General features: G+C 47.3%; 1 protein-coding gene across 1 annotated transcript; it reads left to right on the top strand.

Moving 5' to 3' along the window:
- Window positions 1-417: 417 nt before the first annotated feature.
- On the top strand, window positions 418-11,811 carry miga1 (mitoguardin 1). The gene is made up of 16 exons (XM_086204331.1): window positions 418-551; window positions 1,921-2,077; window positions 4,647-4,818; window positions 5,394-5,515; window positions 5,597-5,729; window positions 5,856-5,995; window positions 7,023-7,146; window positions 7,428-7,516; window positions 8,731-8,840; window positions 8,931-9,003; window positions 9,316-9,402; window positions 9,467-9,565; window positions 9,644-9,778; window positions 10,068-10,121; window positions 10,206-10,322; window positions 10,745-11,811. Exons 2-16 carry the CDS (start codon window positions 1,979-1,981, stop codon window positions 10,961-10,963), a joined length of 1,773 nt encoding a protein of 590 aa, XP_086060457.1. The 5' UTR covers window positions 418-551; window positions 1,921-1,978; the 3' UTR covers window positions 10,964-11,811.
- The last annotated feature ends 1,013 nt before the right edge of the window (window positions 11,812-12,824 follow it).

Below are 12,824 nucleotides of genomic sequence, written 5' to 3'. Positions count from 1 at the left end.
AAGTGCACTTTTAATTGAATTCAAAAATTCAGTTATTCCTCCACCTCTGCAGAGAAGAGACGAGACTCGCGGGATTATTCTTCAAAAGTCTTAGCTGTCTGGGTCAAACGTAAGTGAACACTTGACCCTTTTAAATGACAAAATTTGTGATGAGGTTTCATCATGCCACTTCAGCAAAAAGACTGGATGTTTGAAAAACATGTCTACTCGTGTTAGTTCAACATGACGTCAATCTGGTGAAATTAGGATAAACGCACGGAAGATTTCATGTCCTGTGTACTGTATAGTTGTTATAGATGTCATAACATAATCCGTGTGAAAACATAGGTTGCAATGCCCAGTATTTTCGAAAGATGGCGCGTAAACTCAATTAAAAAAAAACAACAAACAAACCAGGGTGATGCTTTTATTTTGAAAGTCCAGCCAGCAGGTGCTAAACCTTGTGCCGAGTCCTTCACTTGCTAGCAGCTGAGGTCATGAGGCGGACCGGTTGAACCAGCGGGGACAAGCACATGTGAAGGAGACCTAAAAATCACCGGAGATCATTTCTGGTATTACATCCTGACACTTATAGAGGAGAGAGTGACGTTTTATGACGTTCATGTGTGTATTAGGCTTGTTAGATAATTGTAGCCAGCTCTGTAGCCGCGTTTAGCTTCGTTAGCTAACCTTATCAGTCACCTGCCCCGTCAAGCCAACAGTTAGAATTCCCTGACCGTGTATTGTTATTTCTCACACGGACGAGTATCAGAGAAGATTCTTCTCGCATGATGCGTGTTTTCCCGAATACATGAACCGAAACCCTTCGGAGAATTGCTGTGCTGAATGAATAAGTCTTGTTGTTGTTTTTTTTTTTACGTCACTGGAAGTGAACTTCGGCTCCATCGGTCCAAGTTTTACATGAACGATTGAACTGATGACGTTTAAAAGTTAATTTGTGTAGCGTTTTCAGTCACTGAGGTAATTTATGCTGGTTGACATGAGGAAGCCACACTGCAGCATTTATGACTTGCTAATACCGCATCTGGGGCATCTTGAGTCCAAAATTGGTCCCAAATATGAATGGAAGAAATGCTGGTTTAGTGCAGTTGAATAACAGCCACGCACACTCGGTAGAGACGAGGAGAGCTGCAGCAGCAGTCTATCTTTTATTTGGATTATAATTGCACCGTAGTCGTCAGTCCATGAAGACTTGAGGATTTGCTCTTGGTGTTTTTCTTCAGCTCAGGAATCTGTCTGAAACATAAAAATGAGGCTGCATGGCTGCAAATGATGACGCTGGTGTTAAATCTCGTAAGAGGAAATCTGTCAGTGTTTGCTCGGTACGGTCGTGATTGAAATGTGCATTAAACAGCAGAGCAGTTTCAACGTGGCCTGCAGCAAAAGAAGGATACGCCATTCACTGAAACAACGCGCTAAACTTGAAATAAAAGATCGGCGTTGTCTTCTGCTGCGACTCGGATGCCCCGGTCCTCCGTGAGTGACGAGCCAGATGGGCGACGGTAACTGGATTCACGCTGTCATGTCAGCTGGATATGTGGGGCTTTGAAGACACGTTCTTTGCTCCAGAAAGACAAAGCCTTTAATGAACTTAATGTACTTAGACATATGCATTGTTCAGGCATGTAAACCGTGTTAACTGAGGACAGAAATGTCCTCGCACCCTCAGTGAGTCAACTAAAGGTCCATCTGGAAGGCGCTTGACATGAAAGTAAGAGCTGAGTATGTAACCAAGGTATGTTCCAGAGTGTTTTCCAGTCGTATGTGGTTGAATAGGATGCTCTTTTACGGCTCCTGTACTCCAGTGCTGCCTGCGTCCCTACTGCACGCTAGAGGCTTTATGTAATAGCGTCATTATATCCCTCCTGAGCCTCTGAGGTTAAGTCCTTGCATGTGTGTCCCTCCTGTCATCCTCTCCAGCTCCAGCACAACCATGATGGGGACAAGTGAGTTGCCGCGTCATGGATAGATCGCCACAATGACACATGAGACCCTCACAAGTTCCCAGCTGTCGGTCAAGGCTGCTGCCCTGCGCATGGTGGACCTACCGCTGTCCGTCTATGGCTCGCTGGCACAGGTGAGGGTGTGAGTGGGAGAGAGTTGAACAGCTCTGTTTCTGTTTTTCCAGATCAGTGTGGTCGCTCAGAGAAGGTTTACAAATGCCGTTTCTGACATTTTCTCCGAAAAAAAGCAACCGTAGCTCTTGTTGATTACATAAATTTGCACGATTCCCGTCAGGTAGCACAGACGACGACTCTGTGAGCTCTGTCCCTGGGAAACAGGTGCTGCAGTCGGCGGTTGAGTGCTGGAACATCACAATCAACGACTTAAACACATCTTCCAGCTGTTTTATTTCTTTTTAAAATCAAATGTAAGGAACAAAGAGGAGAAGATCATGGAAGCTGAAACAGCTTAGCTAGCTAGCTCGTAGGCTCTGTGTGCTGAGCCTGAGGATGATGGCTAGAACACAAAGCCGTGGGTCAGGGACATCAATTATCACGAAGCATTTTGATGGACACAGAATTAATCCAGGAAATTATAAACACCGTCAGAAAATCTACCAAACCTTCTCACCTTGTTCAGTTTTATTGAAAACTTCTGTATTTGATGTGTGTATCCTTAAACAAATCTTGTTTTGTCACTTTATACCAAAAAAACCAAAACCCAAAACTGGCAGACAGAAAATGATAGGTTGCTGGTGTGAGGCATTCAAATTTTTACTGTCTCTCCATCATAAATAAATACCTAAATATATCCATTTCATTACGTGTCAACTAGGAAGTGTTGACACTGTCAGATCAAATGAGAAAAATCCGAATTTATATAACACAAATGTGACAATTTGCTGATTTCTTCGACAGAATTGTGTTTTGTTGTTGTGTTGAGGCTTGGTGGTCCGAAGTGAGTAAGTTTGTGTGTGTGTGTGTGTGTGTGTTTGTGTGTGTGAGGCAAACTCAATACCAAACATGCTGCTCACACTCAGCTCGACCCTGTGCTGCAGTGTCCCGATGTGCTCACTGGCAGAACCTGACATACAAATATGGCGACCTGCTGGTGGAAGCTTTCCTCCGGTGTTGCTGGTGGGCTGAACGACCTCAGGCTGCCTTTGGCACAGTAGTCTAGTGGCCCGTTGGAGCTGCTGACTTCTTAAAGGGGATTGAAGATGATGGAGATGAAGGGCGGGCAAAACTCTGTCTGGCTTGATTTGATTACTCTGCTGTCTGTGTGTGTGTGTGTGTGTGTGTGTGTGTGTGTGTGTGTGTGTGGTGCAAGTCACGTCGCTGGCGGATGTCTACAATTTGGCAGTAGCTGTGAGGGAAAGTGTATCCCTGTAGCACCATTTAATCCTCTCCGCTCATGCAGTCGCTTTTTCCAAAAGGTCAATATTATATGTGTGTTGTCACAGGTCCAAATATCAGTGTTTATGTAATCTTCTGTTGTTGGAATGATCTCCCTGGTGTTTCTATCTATGGACAGACAGACGGCGGCCGTGTCCGCTGTCTGAAATTGATTCTTTAAAATGTAGCGGCCCAGACTGATGATTGCATCACCACTATGTGGTATGTTTGGAGTATTGACTGGATTCAAAAGTGGACGGAGCCTTTTACATCTGAAAGATGAAGCCAATGCTAGCGTCTTCACCTGCAGTCCTTCTAATGGCCGACAGGGGTGGGGGAGTGTCTCCAGTGCTGACAAGAATGTGTCAGATTATAGAGAAGTTGATGAAGTTGACGTGTTCCCAAGGAGATTTTGATGTCGAGGCTTCAAGACAGCATCATGTGCATTGACTCAGTAGGGTCCCATTTAGAGTAAAATAAACCCCTTGGTAACGCAAAGTTAGGAAAGTTTGTCATGGCTGGAATTAAAACAGTTAATTTAGCCTGTCGTCTGTGTTTCACCTGCTAGAAGTCGTCTCCAGCAGCTCGAGAGCCCTGCACCCCCCAGTCCATTGGTTGGAATTGGACTACAGTCGGCTTGCAGTCTTTCTTAAACATGGCGGTTGAAGTGTATCTGAGAAACTAAATGTTCAGCTTTTGAAATATTTCTAGAAAGAAACAAATTTTTCCCTCAGCAACAAACATTTTCTCCACCCATCCATCTTCTGCCGCTTATCCTGTCAAGGCTCACGGGGGAGGGGGTGGAGCCTGTCTCAGCAGCCTTCGGGCGAGAGGTGGGGTCCACCCTGGGCGGGTCACCAGTCCATGGCAGGGCCAACACAGACAACCATTCACACTCACAGTCTTTGGACTGTGGGAGGAAGCCGGAGTACCGCAGAGAACCCACGCAGGCACAGGGAGAACAAGCAGACTCACACAGAAAGACCCTGTGTTCCGGCTGGGGCTCCACCCACAACCTTCTTGCTGTGAGGCGACAGTGCCGACCGCTACAGTGCCGACCGCTGCACTGCCGTGCCGCCCAAACATTTTCTCCAACTTGTGAAATCACTGATTGAACAAACGATGTGCTGAGATGCTGAGAACACTGACAGTTTGAATTCATGTAACACCCTAACACACTGAGGATTCATTTACAAACTAACGACCCCCCCCCCACTAGGCCTGTCTTCTCTGGAGAGACAGACATCTGTGTTCTTGCTCAGGAAGAATTAAAGACATGTAAACTCTTCCTCTCTGCCTGTCCACCAGGTGAGTGTCAGCACGGGCACAAAGAAACTGGTTGCCGCCACTGCCTTCGGCGCCGTCTCGCTGTTCTTCCTTGCACGCCGCTTCCAGAGAAGGAAGGGCAGGAAGAAGGCTGTCTCGCCTCAGTGGGAGCAGGATGGCTTCCAGTTCTTCGGTGCTGCTGCAGCAGAGAACGGTACGATCTGTCTTCCCCTCAGCCAGGAGCCCCCCGGCCGGCTGCTGGTTGGTGATGTCATGAGACTAACTTAGTAGGTTGCTGTGGTATTAGCTTGAACTGTTAGCAGCAGGCTCCAGCTGAGGGCTTTAACTCATTTCAACTTACTTAGCAGGATTTACCACTGATTAGATAAGAGAAACGAAGTGAAATGTTAGAGTAAATGTTTTCGAATGTAGTTGACCTGGTTAATCCAATTTAAAACTGAACTGATAGTTTGTTGCTCTTTCGTTTTGTCTTGGGGTTTTTTGCAAGTTCAAAACAACAGCAGGATGGATTCCTGCAGCCCATCAGTGGGGGATGCAGAGATCACATTGATCTGATGAAGGCAAAGATTTTCATAGTGGAATACGACCATAGCTGTAACTGAATGACTTTTAACTCCTGGAAAAAAAAATGGCTGAGCCACAAAGTTGAGCTCTCACAGCAGGTGAACGTGAAAGTTGATGAGATTGGTAGACGACTGTGATTCATGCTGCAGTCCTATGTCACTGTGTGTTGTCTCTCTTGAAGTGTTACCATCTGTATCTCTTTAGAGAACACCAGTCAACAAATCTCCACCCTCTCAGATGTCACCGCCAGTTGTCCCCCCCGCGGTCTGGGCCTCCCCACAGGAGACTCCAGAAAACTGTCGGGGTCTCTGCAGAGCCTGGCCTCGGTAAGAGAGTTCCGCCTGAAGCGGTAGAGCGAGCTATAACTGTCACGAGAGGCAATGTATTGATCTCTGGGGTCCCCACAGGTAAAGAGTGCCAACTCCTCCAGCAGCAGTACTTGTGCAAATGAATCCACCTGCTGGGACAGACTGGGCGACGCCGATATCTGCAGTGTGGTCAACTTACCTGTCACCACACCCGAAAACCTCTACCTCATGGGTAAAGATGTCCGTATGATGACACCCTAACCCATGACTGCTCAACCGGCTCCTGTGTTCACCTGGTGTGTGTGTGTGTGTGTGTGTGTGTGTGTGTGTGTGTGTGTGTGTGGGCGCGCGCTCTCAGGAATGGATTTGTTCGAAGAGGCTCTGCGGCGGTGGGAGGAGGCGCTGACATTCAGGAGCAGGCAGCCTGACGACGACGACGTGAGCTGTGCGTCCATGAAGACGGGAGGTGGAGATGACATGGCTGAGCAAGGCACGGAGGTGAGGACAACTGGGATGTGGGATGACATCAAAATAGTTTGATCTTGTACTTTAAAGCTGCTAAATCAGTACAATAAAAAGAACAAAGGGTTAGGATTTCCATCACAATACTTGGACACATATTTGAAAAGGTTCATGGAAATGGATATGTTTGCTTTTTTTTTTGCTTAAACCGGCAGAAACATCACAAAACAAATGATATGAGACAAAAAAAATAGAACAGTAAACAGTGTTGCTCCAGACAAAGCGTAATTAGGGGGCATGGGAATTTAAGTACTAAGTGCTAAAGTTCTAGTACCGTTGCTCATCACTCCAAAGTGCTTATTCTGCTGCACAGTAGCCTGTTGGACACACACGCGTGGGCTTAGCATGCATGGATCTATTTGTTTTTTTTGCTTACATTAATGTATCTGCCCCTTTTTAATGTACCTTAAGCTAGTGTTAGCCTAGCCACAATGGCCAGTCTGACTAATCTATCACAGAAACGTGGATCCATCAACAAGGGTTTATCATACGACTCTCCTGTCATTTCAAAAGCGTGACACAACTCTGTATGTTTATTAATAAACCCCACAAGAGGAAATCCGCCAGCAAACACAGCACTGGTATTTTGACAACCCACCGGTGTCATGGAGTCTGGATTGCGTAACAGCCTGGCTGTCTCTCTAACCTTGCTAGAGGGGTTACGGATTAGAGCGCGTTGAATAGTTTAGCTTTGGCGCCCAAACAAACATCTACCAGCAGAGCCATCTGTCAGCGGCAGTCACAAGTCACTTTGATCAGCTAATAAGGCCGTTTCAAAGCCAGGATTCCCACAGAAGACGTGAAAAATGTGGGGATTAGGAGGCGATCTGCCCCAGATAGCACTTTCCTGACGACGACGACGATGTCTAGATTAAACCAACAACCTACAGGAATCTAGTTCCAGTTGTTCAGTTTTGTGGGACCTTTGTTTTTAATTTGCATTTTGTACACCAGCTTACCTTATCTAATGGCTGTGTGTGTGTGTGTGTGTGTGTGTGTTCAGGACGTCATCAGCGCCGAGTTCATCCACAGGCTCAAGTCTCTGCTCCAGAGGGCGTACCGTCTCCAGGAGGAGTTTGAGGGAGTGCTGGGCATGTCTGAGCCGTCATCCCACACTAACAGCCAGGGTGAGCCAGTCACTCAAGTCAGTGTACACAACCAACACCAATGAATTCCTCCTTTAGAATATTGTGCAAAGCTACACATCAGCTTTGTGAAGCCTTCAATGAATTCTATTATTCCGCGCCACCAGAGAGACGCTAATTCAGCTCCCTTAGCATTGGGAAGCTCCAGTGTGAAGGCTGACGACTCGGATGAATTACAGCAGGGTGAATTGTAATTTGAGGCTAGAAAATGATAAGTCAAGGACAGGAGTGAGCACGGCTGGTCTTGTGTGGTTGGATTGCAGACATGTCAGCCAGAGAGGAGCTGGAAGACGCCTATCTGAGAGACAGCATCAGCATCGCCTCCACAGACTCGTTCGTCTCTGCTGCTGAGGTGAGGGAACCGCTCCACCCAGTGAAACCACCCAGATGTTTCCAGGAACTTCTGCATTTTTACATTTTCAGCGCTTAATTCCACAAAACTCTCAGAATGAGGTGGAGCTGCAGGAGAACAGACCCAGTTCTCCTGCCTGGTATTACTGGTTCACCAGAGTTTGACTCAAATAGCTTCCTGTGGGTTCACCACCTGTTGCTTACTCTGATTATCTCATTTACTCGTTAAGACACTGTGGGGGCTCGAGCTGAATCCAGTCCTACTGGTGCACTTGACCTGCAGAGTTTTACCTTCATCAAGGAGGTCATGTTTTGACTGTCAGCAGGATTACTCCAAAACTGCACGGCTTATTTTCACCAGAAAAGGGACAGGGGTGTAAAACGGGCCCAGGAAGGAACCCATCCAGTTTAGTGGCTGATCAGTGATTAGCGCCTCCTGCTGGCCAAAGGAAATGACAGGGGTTTGTTTTCTTTGCACTGATGCAGGCCTGTTCCTGGGTCGACCAGATGCTCCTCAGACTTGGTGCTGTCTGCTGAGGTGGGCAGTGGCAACACAGAAACGGGGGGTGGGGATGCACTCTCTGAAGGGCCTCTCGCTCGGTTTCCTCACAAGCTAAATTCCTTTTATCTCCCATCTGTGAACGTCAAAGACGCTGTCAGGGAGTTTTTAAGCAGCGGGAGTTTAGACTCATTAGTCAAATGCGACACAAAGTTCAAATGAAGGTGCTGAACTTCTCCAACCACTTTGAGGGCAGTGCTTTTACCAGTAAAACTGGGACACTCGCACTCAGTGAGGCTATTAATAGACCTGCAACATTCCTCTGTCAGTGTTCAACATACAACCCCTCGTTACTCTGCTGCATGGCTGTTCCAACAGCAACACCACGGGAGGCGGCGTTTCTTCTACTGGTCAGAAAGATAACGGACATCTCAGGGTCCACAGAACTTTCCAAGGAGAGTTTTACGAACGAACACCAGCCAGCCTGGTTCTGGCGAGGACGTGAAGCAAAACCTGTTCATTTATTTATCCAGAGTCAGACGATGCATCCTGACAGAAGTTCATCTAAGCCTGGGCTGCTGGCTTCCAGAGATCTGCGTTCTCTGATGTGGCCTTCTAGTTTGTGTACATATGTGGGGTCTGAGTGTGTATGGACACATGCAGCATTTCCTCAGAGGCTGGTTGAAGGATCATGATTTTATTCTTCTGTGTCTCAGCTGTCAGAGCACAAGGAGCTGAGGAGTGGCTACGCTCTGGGGCATCATCCGCTCTACGAGGAGGCTCTGCTGATGGCCGAGGAGGGCCTGATCTCCTGCCGGGTGCTGCGGTAACGACAGACGACATGAGTGAAGTGTCCTTCCCTGTGCCTGGCCTGCAGACACTGAAATCCTCTACTTTTCTTCATTTCATTCACCAGGACAGAGATCCTGGAGTGTCTCGGGGATATCGACTTCCTGGCCAAGTTGCACTGCGTGCGTCAGGCGTGTCAGGTACGATCACACCCAATGAAACTGCTTCGCAACATGGCCCCCGCTGAAAAGACAGGAGGAGGATTTCTCTTGTGGAGTCAGAAATGTGTGCACCACAGGAGCAAATCATAGCACGCTGAACTGGCCCCCCGGTGTTGCCTCCTAGTGCTCCTCGACTGCCACATCAAACTGATTCATATTGCTTTTTCTCCAGAGGATGCTCGTTCTACTTGAGATGTATTACTGAAGGAGGGGGCGCCACTTCGGATGGTTTAACTCAGTTTTAACAAATGTAATAATTTGCAATTTTGTGCGACTGTTCTTTGTCCGCAGCTTCTTCTCTGTGAGAGGACGACCCGGACTTTTCTGGCCGACACCGGAAAGAAAATCCTGTCGTCCATTATTGTTAAAGCACAGAAGGTGAGACTGAAGTCTGACTCTCAATAAGTGTTTCTCCTCCTAACTGTTGCCTTTCCAATTTTAGAGCCCAAAGAGATTCGAGGAAGTATTTGAAGAAATGATGTCCTTCTTGGAGCACACGGAGCACTGGGAGAACACGGAGGTGGAGCTGGCCACGCGTGGGGTAAAGACGGCGAGAGGATTCTGCACACGTGACCCATCTGTGCTCGTGACGTCATGGTTTTGCTCTCTTCCTCACCAGGTGAAGCACTTGAACTTCTATGACATCGTGCTGGACTTCATCCTCATGGACTCATTTGAGGATCTGGAGAACCCGCCGACCTCCATCCAGAACGTGATCAACAACCGCTGGCTCAACAGCTCCTTTAAGGAGACGGTGAGTATTCATTATATGTTTGTGAAGCTCCTCCCATCTTTTTATAGGTAAAAGTATTGATGTCGGAAGACCATTAACCACTTCTAGCATAAACAAGCGAACAGGCTCCAAGTCAGCTAATTAGCAGGCTTTGCTATCTTTTTAGAGATATTCCCACAAATCTAGACGCCGAAAAACAAGATCAAGTTAGCCTCCACACCCCGGGAAACACGGTGTGATCCACCTCACCGGCCAAGACCTTCCTGGTCTGCGGTGAATGTTCATAGACTGTTGTGTTTGGCTTTCCCAGGCGGTGGCGTCCAGCTGCTGGACGGTCCTGAAGCAGAAGAGGCAGCACATGAAGGTACCAGTCGATCTTCTAGCCTTGGAATCACAACTCTAGCAAAGCGTAACTAGCAGGTTAGTTAACTGCTGCTCACCTCCTCAGGTACCCGACGGCTTCATCGCTCGCCTCTGCACCGTGTGTGAGCAGATCAGCCCCGTCCTGGCGTGGGGCTTCCTGGGGCCTAAAAGCTCCCTGCATGACTTCTGCTGCTTTTTCAAGGTCAGTCAACAGCAGCAAGGACACGAGCCTTGGTTCACATCCGCCCTGCATCGAGCAGAAGTCTGGTTACTCTTGAAAGGTGTACGTACTGCATGCAGTCTACAAGTGTCCTGTTGTGTGTTTTCGGTCCTGACATTGTTATCTTTCTATTTACTACGCACGTCCTTTTCCATCTGTAGTTTTGAGCGGCTGTAGTGGGAATTTTCTCCTTTGAGGGATCAATGGTTTTTTTCCTCTGGTCCCTCACTACTTCTGGTGTAAATGAGTGCGTTCCTGACACCATGTGTGGATTAGTGGCTTGAGAGGGACCCATCAGAGGTCAGCGCCACAGGACGGTTTCTTCATAGATGGTGGGACCGGCCGGTGCCTGGTGTGTTTGGTCTCTGAGCAGTCCTCAAAGGAATGTTCTCATGTTTCCTCAGGACCAGGTGTTCCACTTCCTGAAGGACATATTTGACCTGGATAAAGTGCGGTACTCTTCAGTGGAGACTCTGGCCGAGGACCTGCTCCGCCTGCTGCACCGTCGCTCCGAGCTGCTGCTGGCCTACATCAGCACCGACTCCCTCCGCCACATTAACGGCTGCAACGCCGTGGAGCGACAGCTGCTGCCAAGCGCCCTGCTGGAGGCTCGGGTGCAGTGAGACAGGAACCCGTCGCGGTGTGCGGACCTGTTAAGAGGATCACGCAGTTGTTTGGATAGAAGACGCTTGACCAACACATATTTATTCAAGACAACACTACTGAGGTCTGAAATTCACCCCTCACATTCCCCATCCTGCCACGAGGCTCCAGAACCGTACCAGCCCACCTGCCTTCACACCTGACTACAGTACTGCCTCCTCACCCCCCTTCATGGTGCCACGACAGTGCATGTTAGTTTAGCGCATCAGGGCAATACGATTTGTAGTTTCAAGCTGCTGTGTTGACTACTATGAATTGCATCGTAGGTGTAAAGAGTGAGGACGAAAACAGAAAATATTAAGATTTTATTATGCATCAGTGTCAGTTTTATCTGAGATGTCAATGAATGTGATCAGCTTAAGATGCAGTATTAGTACACCAGTTGTTTAATGTCATATCGTCTCCAGATATACACAAACCCTTGAAGTGCTTCTTGAATTTTGCTTTTTAGCCTTGCAGAGGGAATCCAGGAGAAAAAAGGGACTCAATTTTAAATCTGCAACGTGTGCGTGTTGGCACGTCATTAGAAATCATTTATGGGAAAGGGAAAGTTCAGTCACGCTAAAAAGCCGCCCTGCACACGCAGTCCAGGAGGTCCTTGATCCCATCTCCACAGCAAGTTCACCATGACGTCACTTGTTGCGTAATCCCACAGCTGCTGGGAGCCGAAGCCTTACGGTCAATGAAAGAACTCAAGCCTTGTGAAACGCTTGGTCATGTCGCACTTTCGGGATGAAAGACGCCACTTCTGCTCCGTTCATTGTCACTGCCATGTACAGAACGTCTAGAATTAAAGCTTTGACAGGTGGAGGCAGTGAGCGAGTCCGTGTCGTCCATTCAAGACGTGCTTGGAGGCCGAATGCAACAGAAGTGTCGGCTGGTTGATTATTGCACAGGTTCTTTAAAGTTTGGATTCAGTTTATTGGGGGGGGGGGGGGTTGTCTAAAAGAGAACCTGAATAATCGCTGACCTCAGTCAACATGGATCCTCTGTGGAACGTTCCTTCATTTGACATTCCACTTATTAAATTACCTGCAGTTTGGTTTTTTTAATATATAAGCCATAATTTCAGCTACAGAAAATACTTTTTGGCCTTTTAAAATGGTGACAACTAAATTTATAGAAACACTTCCACTCAAAATTTTTAAGTCACTTCAGTCCTGAGTCACAAACCCAGAAAAATCTGTTCTCACGCTGTGAACATGGAAGGGATTTGGGGTTTTTAATGGAACCGCCTCTTGAGGGCTCTGACTGACGGCTTCCCCAGTGTTCATCTTGCGTTGTTTAACTGCCTCAGTCACACTGCAGCAAATATTCATACTTGAGCTAAAGAGTGAAATTAGTCCAGTTTCTTTCTTACAACTTTATTAAGGAACACAACATTTCAAAGTCAGAACAGGTTTTCAAGAAACAAACCAATAGATTTGATACACACAGCACAAGAAACCCATTTACCTCTAAGGCATGCTCCTTATTTTTCACCTCTTCTACACCCCCACGAACTCTGTATTGAAACACTTGGCTCAAAGGGAAGAGCATCTCACATGGAGAGTGAACAGCCTCAAAGACAGCACATGACATTTGACCTTGGTTTACAACCCCCATCTTACTGCCGACAAACGCCAGGTCATCGGTTCCTGTCCTCATCCAATGTTCTAGAGCATTTAGATTCTCATAACAATCATGTTGACTGAAGGGTTATTGAAGGCATTCAAGCAAGAAATCAGACAACTACACTATGGCATGGTTAAAAAAAAAAAGAAGTCCCAGCTAGAAACAAGACATGTATCTGACCAACACTTTGCAATCACAGAATTTTCA

This window comes from Aulostomus chinensis, chromosome 5, assembly GCF_037954235.1.
Source record: "Aulostomus chinensis isolate RoL2024-O1b breed Wild chromosome 5, RoL_Achi_v1.0, whole genome shotgun sequence".
Classification (NCBI taxonomy): Eukaryota; Metazoa; Chordata; class Actinopteri; order Syngnathiformes; family Aulostomidae; genus Aulostomus; species Aulostomus chinensis.
The sequence above is the reverse complement of the archived record's forward strand: the minus strand, read 5'-3'. Positions and strand labels throughout refer to the sequence as shown.

Coding starts and splice junctions, on each gene's coding strand:
- miga1 (XM_086204331.1), top strand. CDS start 1,979: ATGACACATGAGACCCTCACAAGTTCCCAGCTGTCGGTCAAGGCTGCT. Junction 5,996..7,022: donor TGGCTGAGCAAGGCACGGAG/GTGAGGACAACT, acceptor GTGTGTGTTCAG/GACGTCATCAGCGCCGAGTT. Junction 7,517..8,730: donor CGTTCGTCTCTGCTGCTGAG/GTGAGGGAACCG, acceptor TCTGTGTCTCAG/CTGTCAGAGCACAAGGAGCT.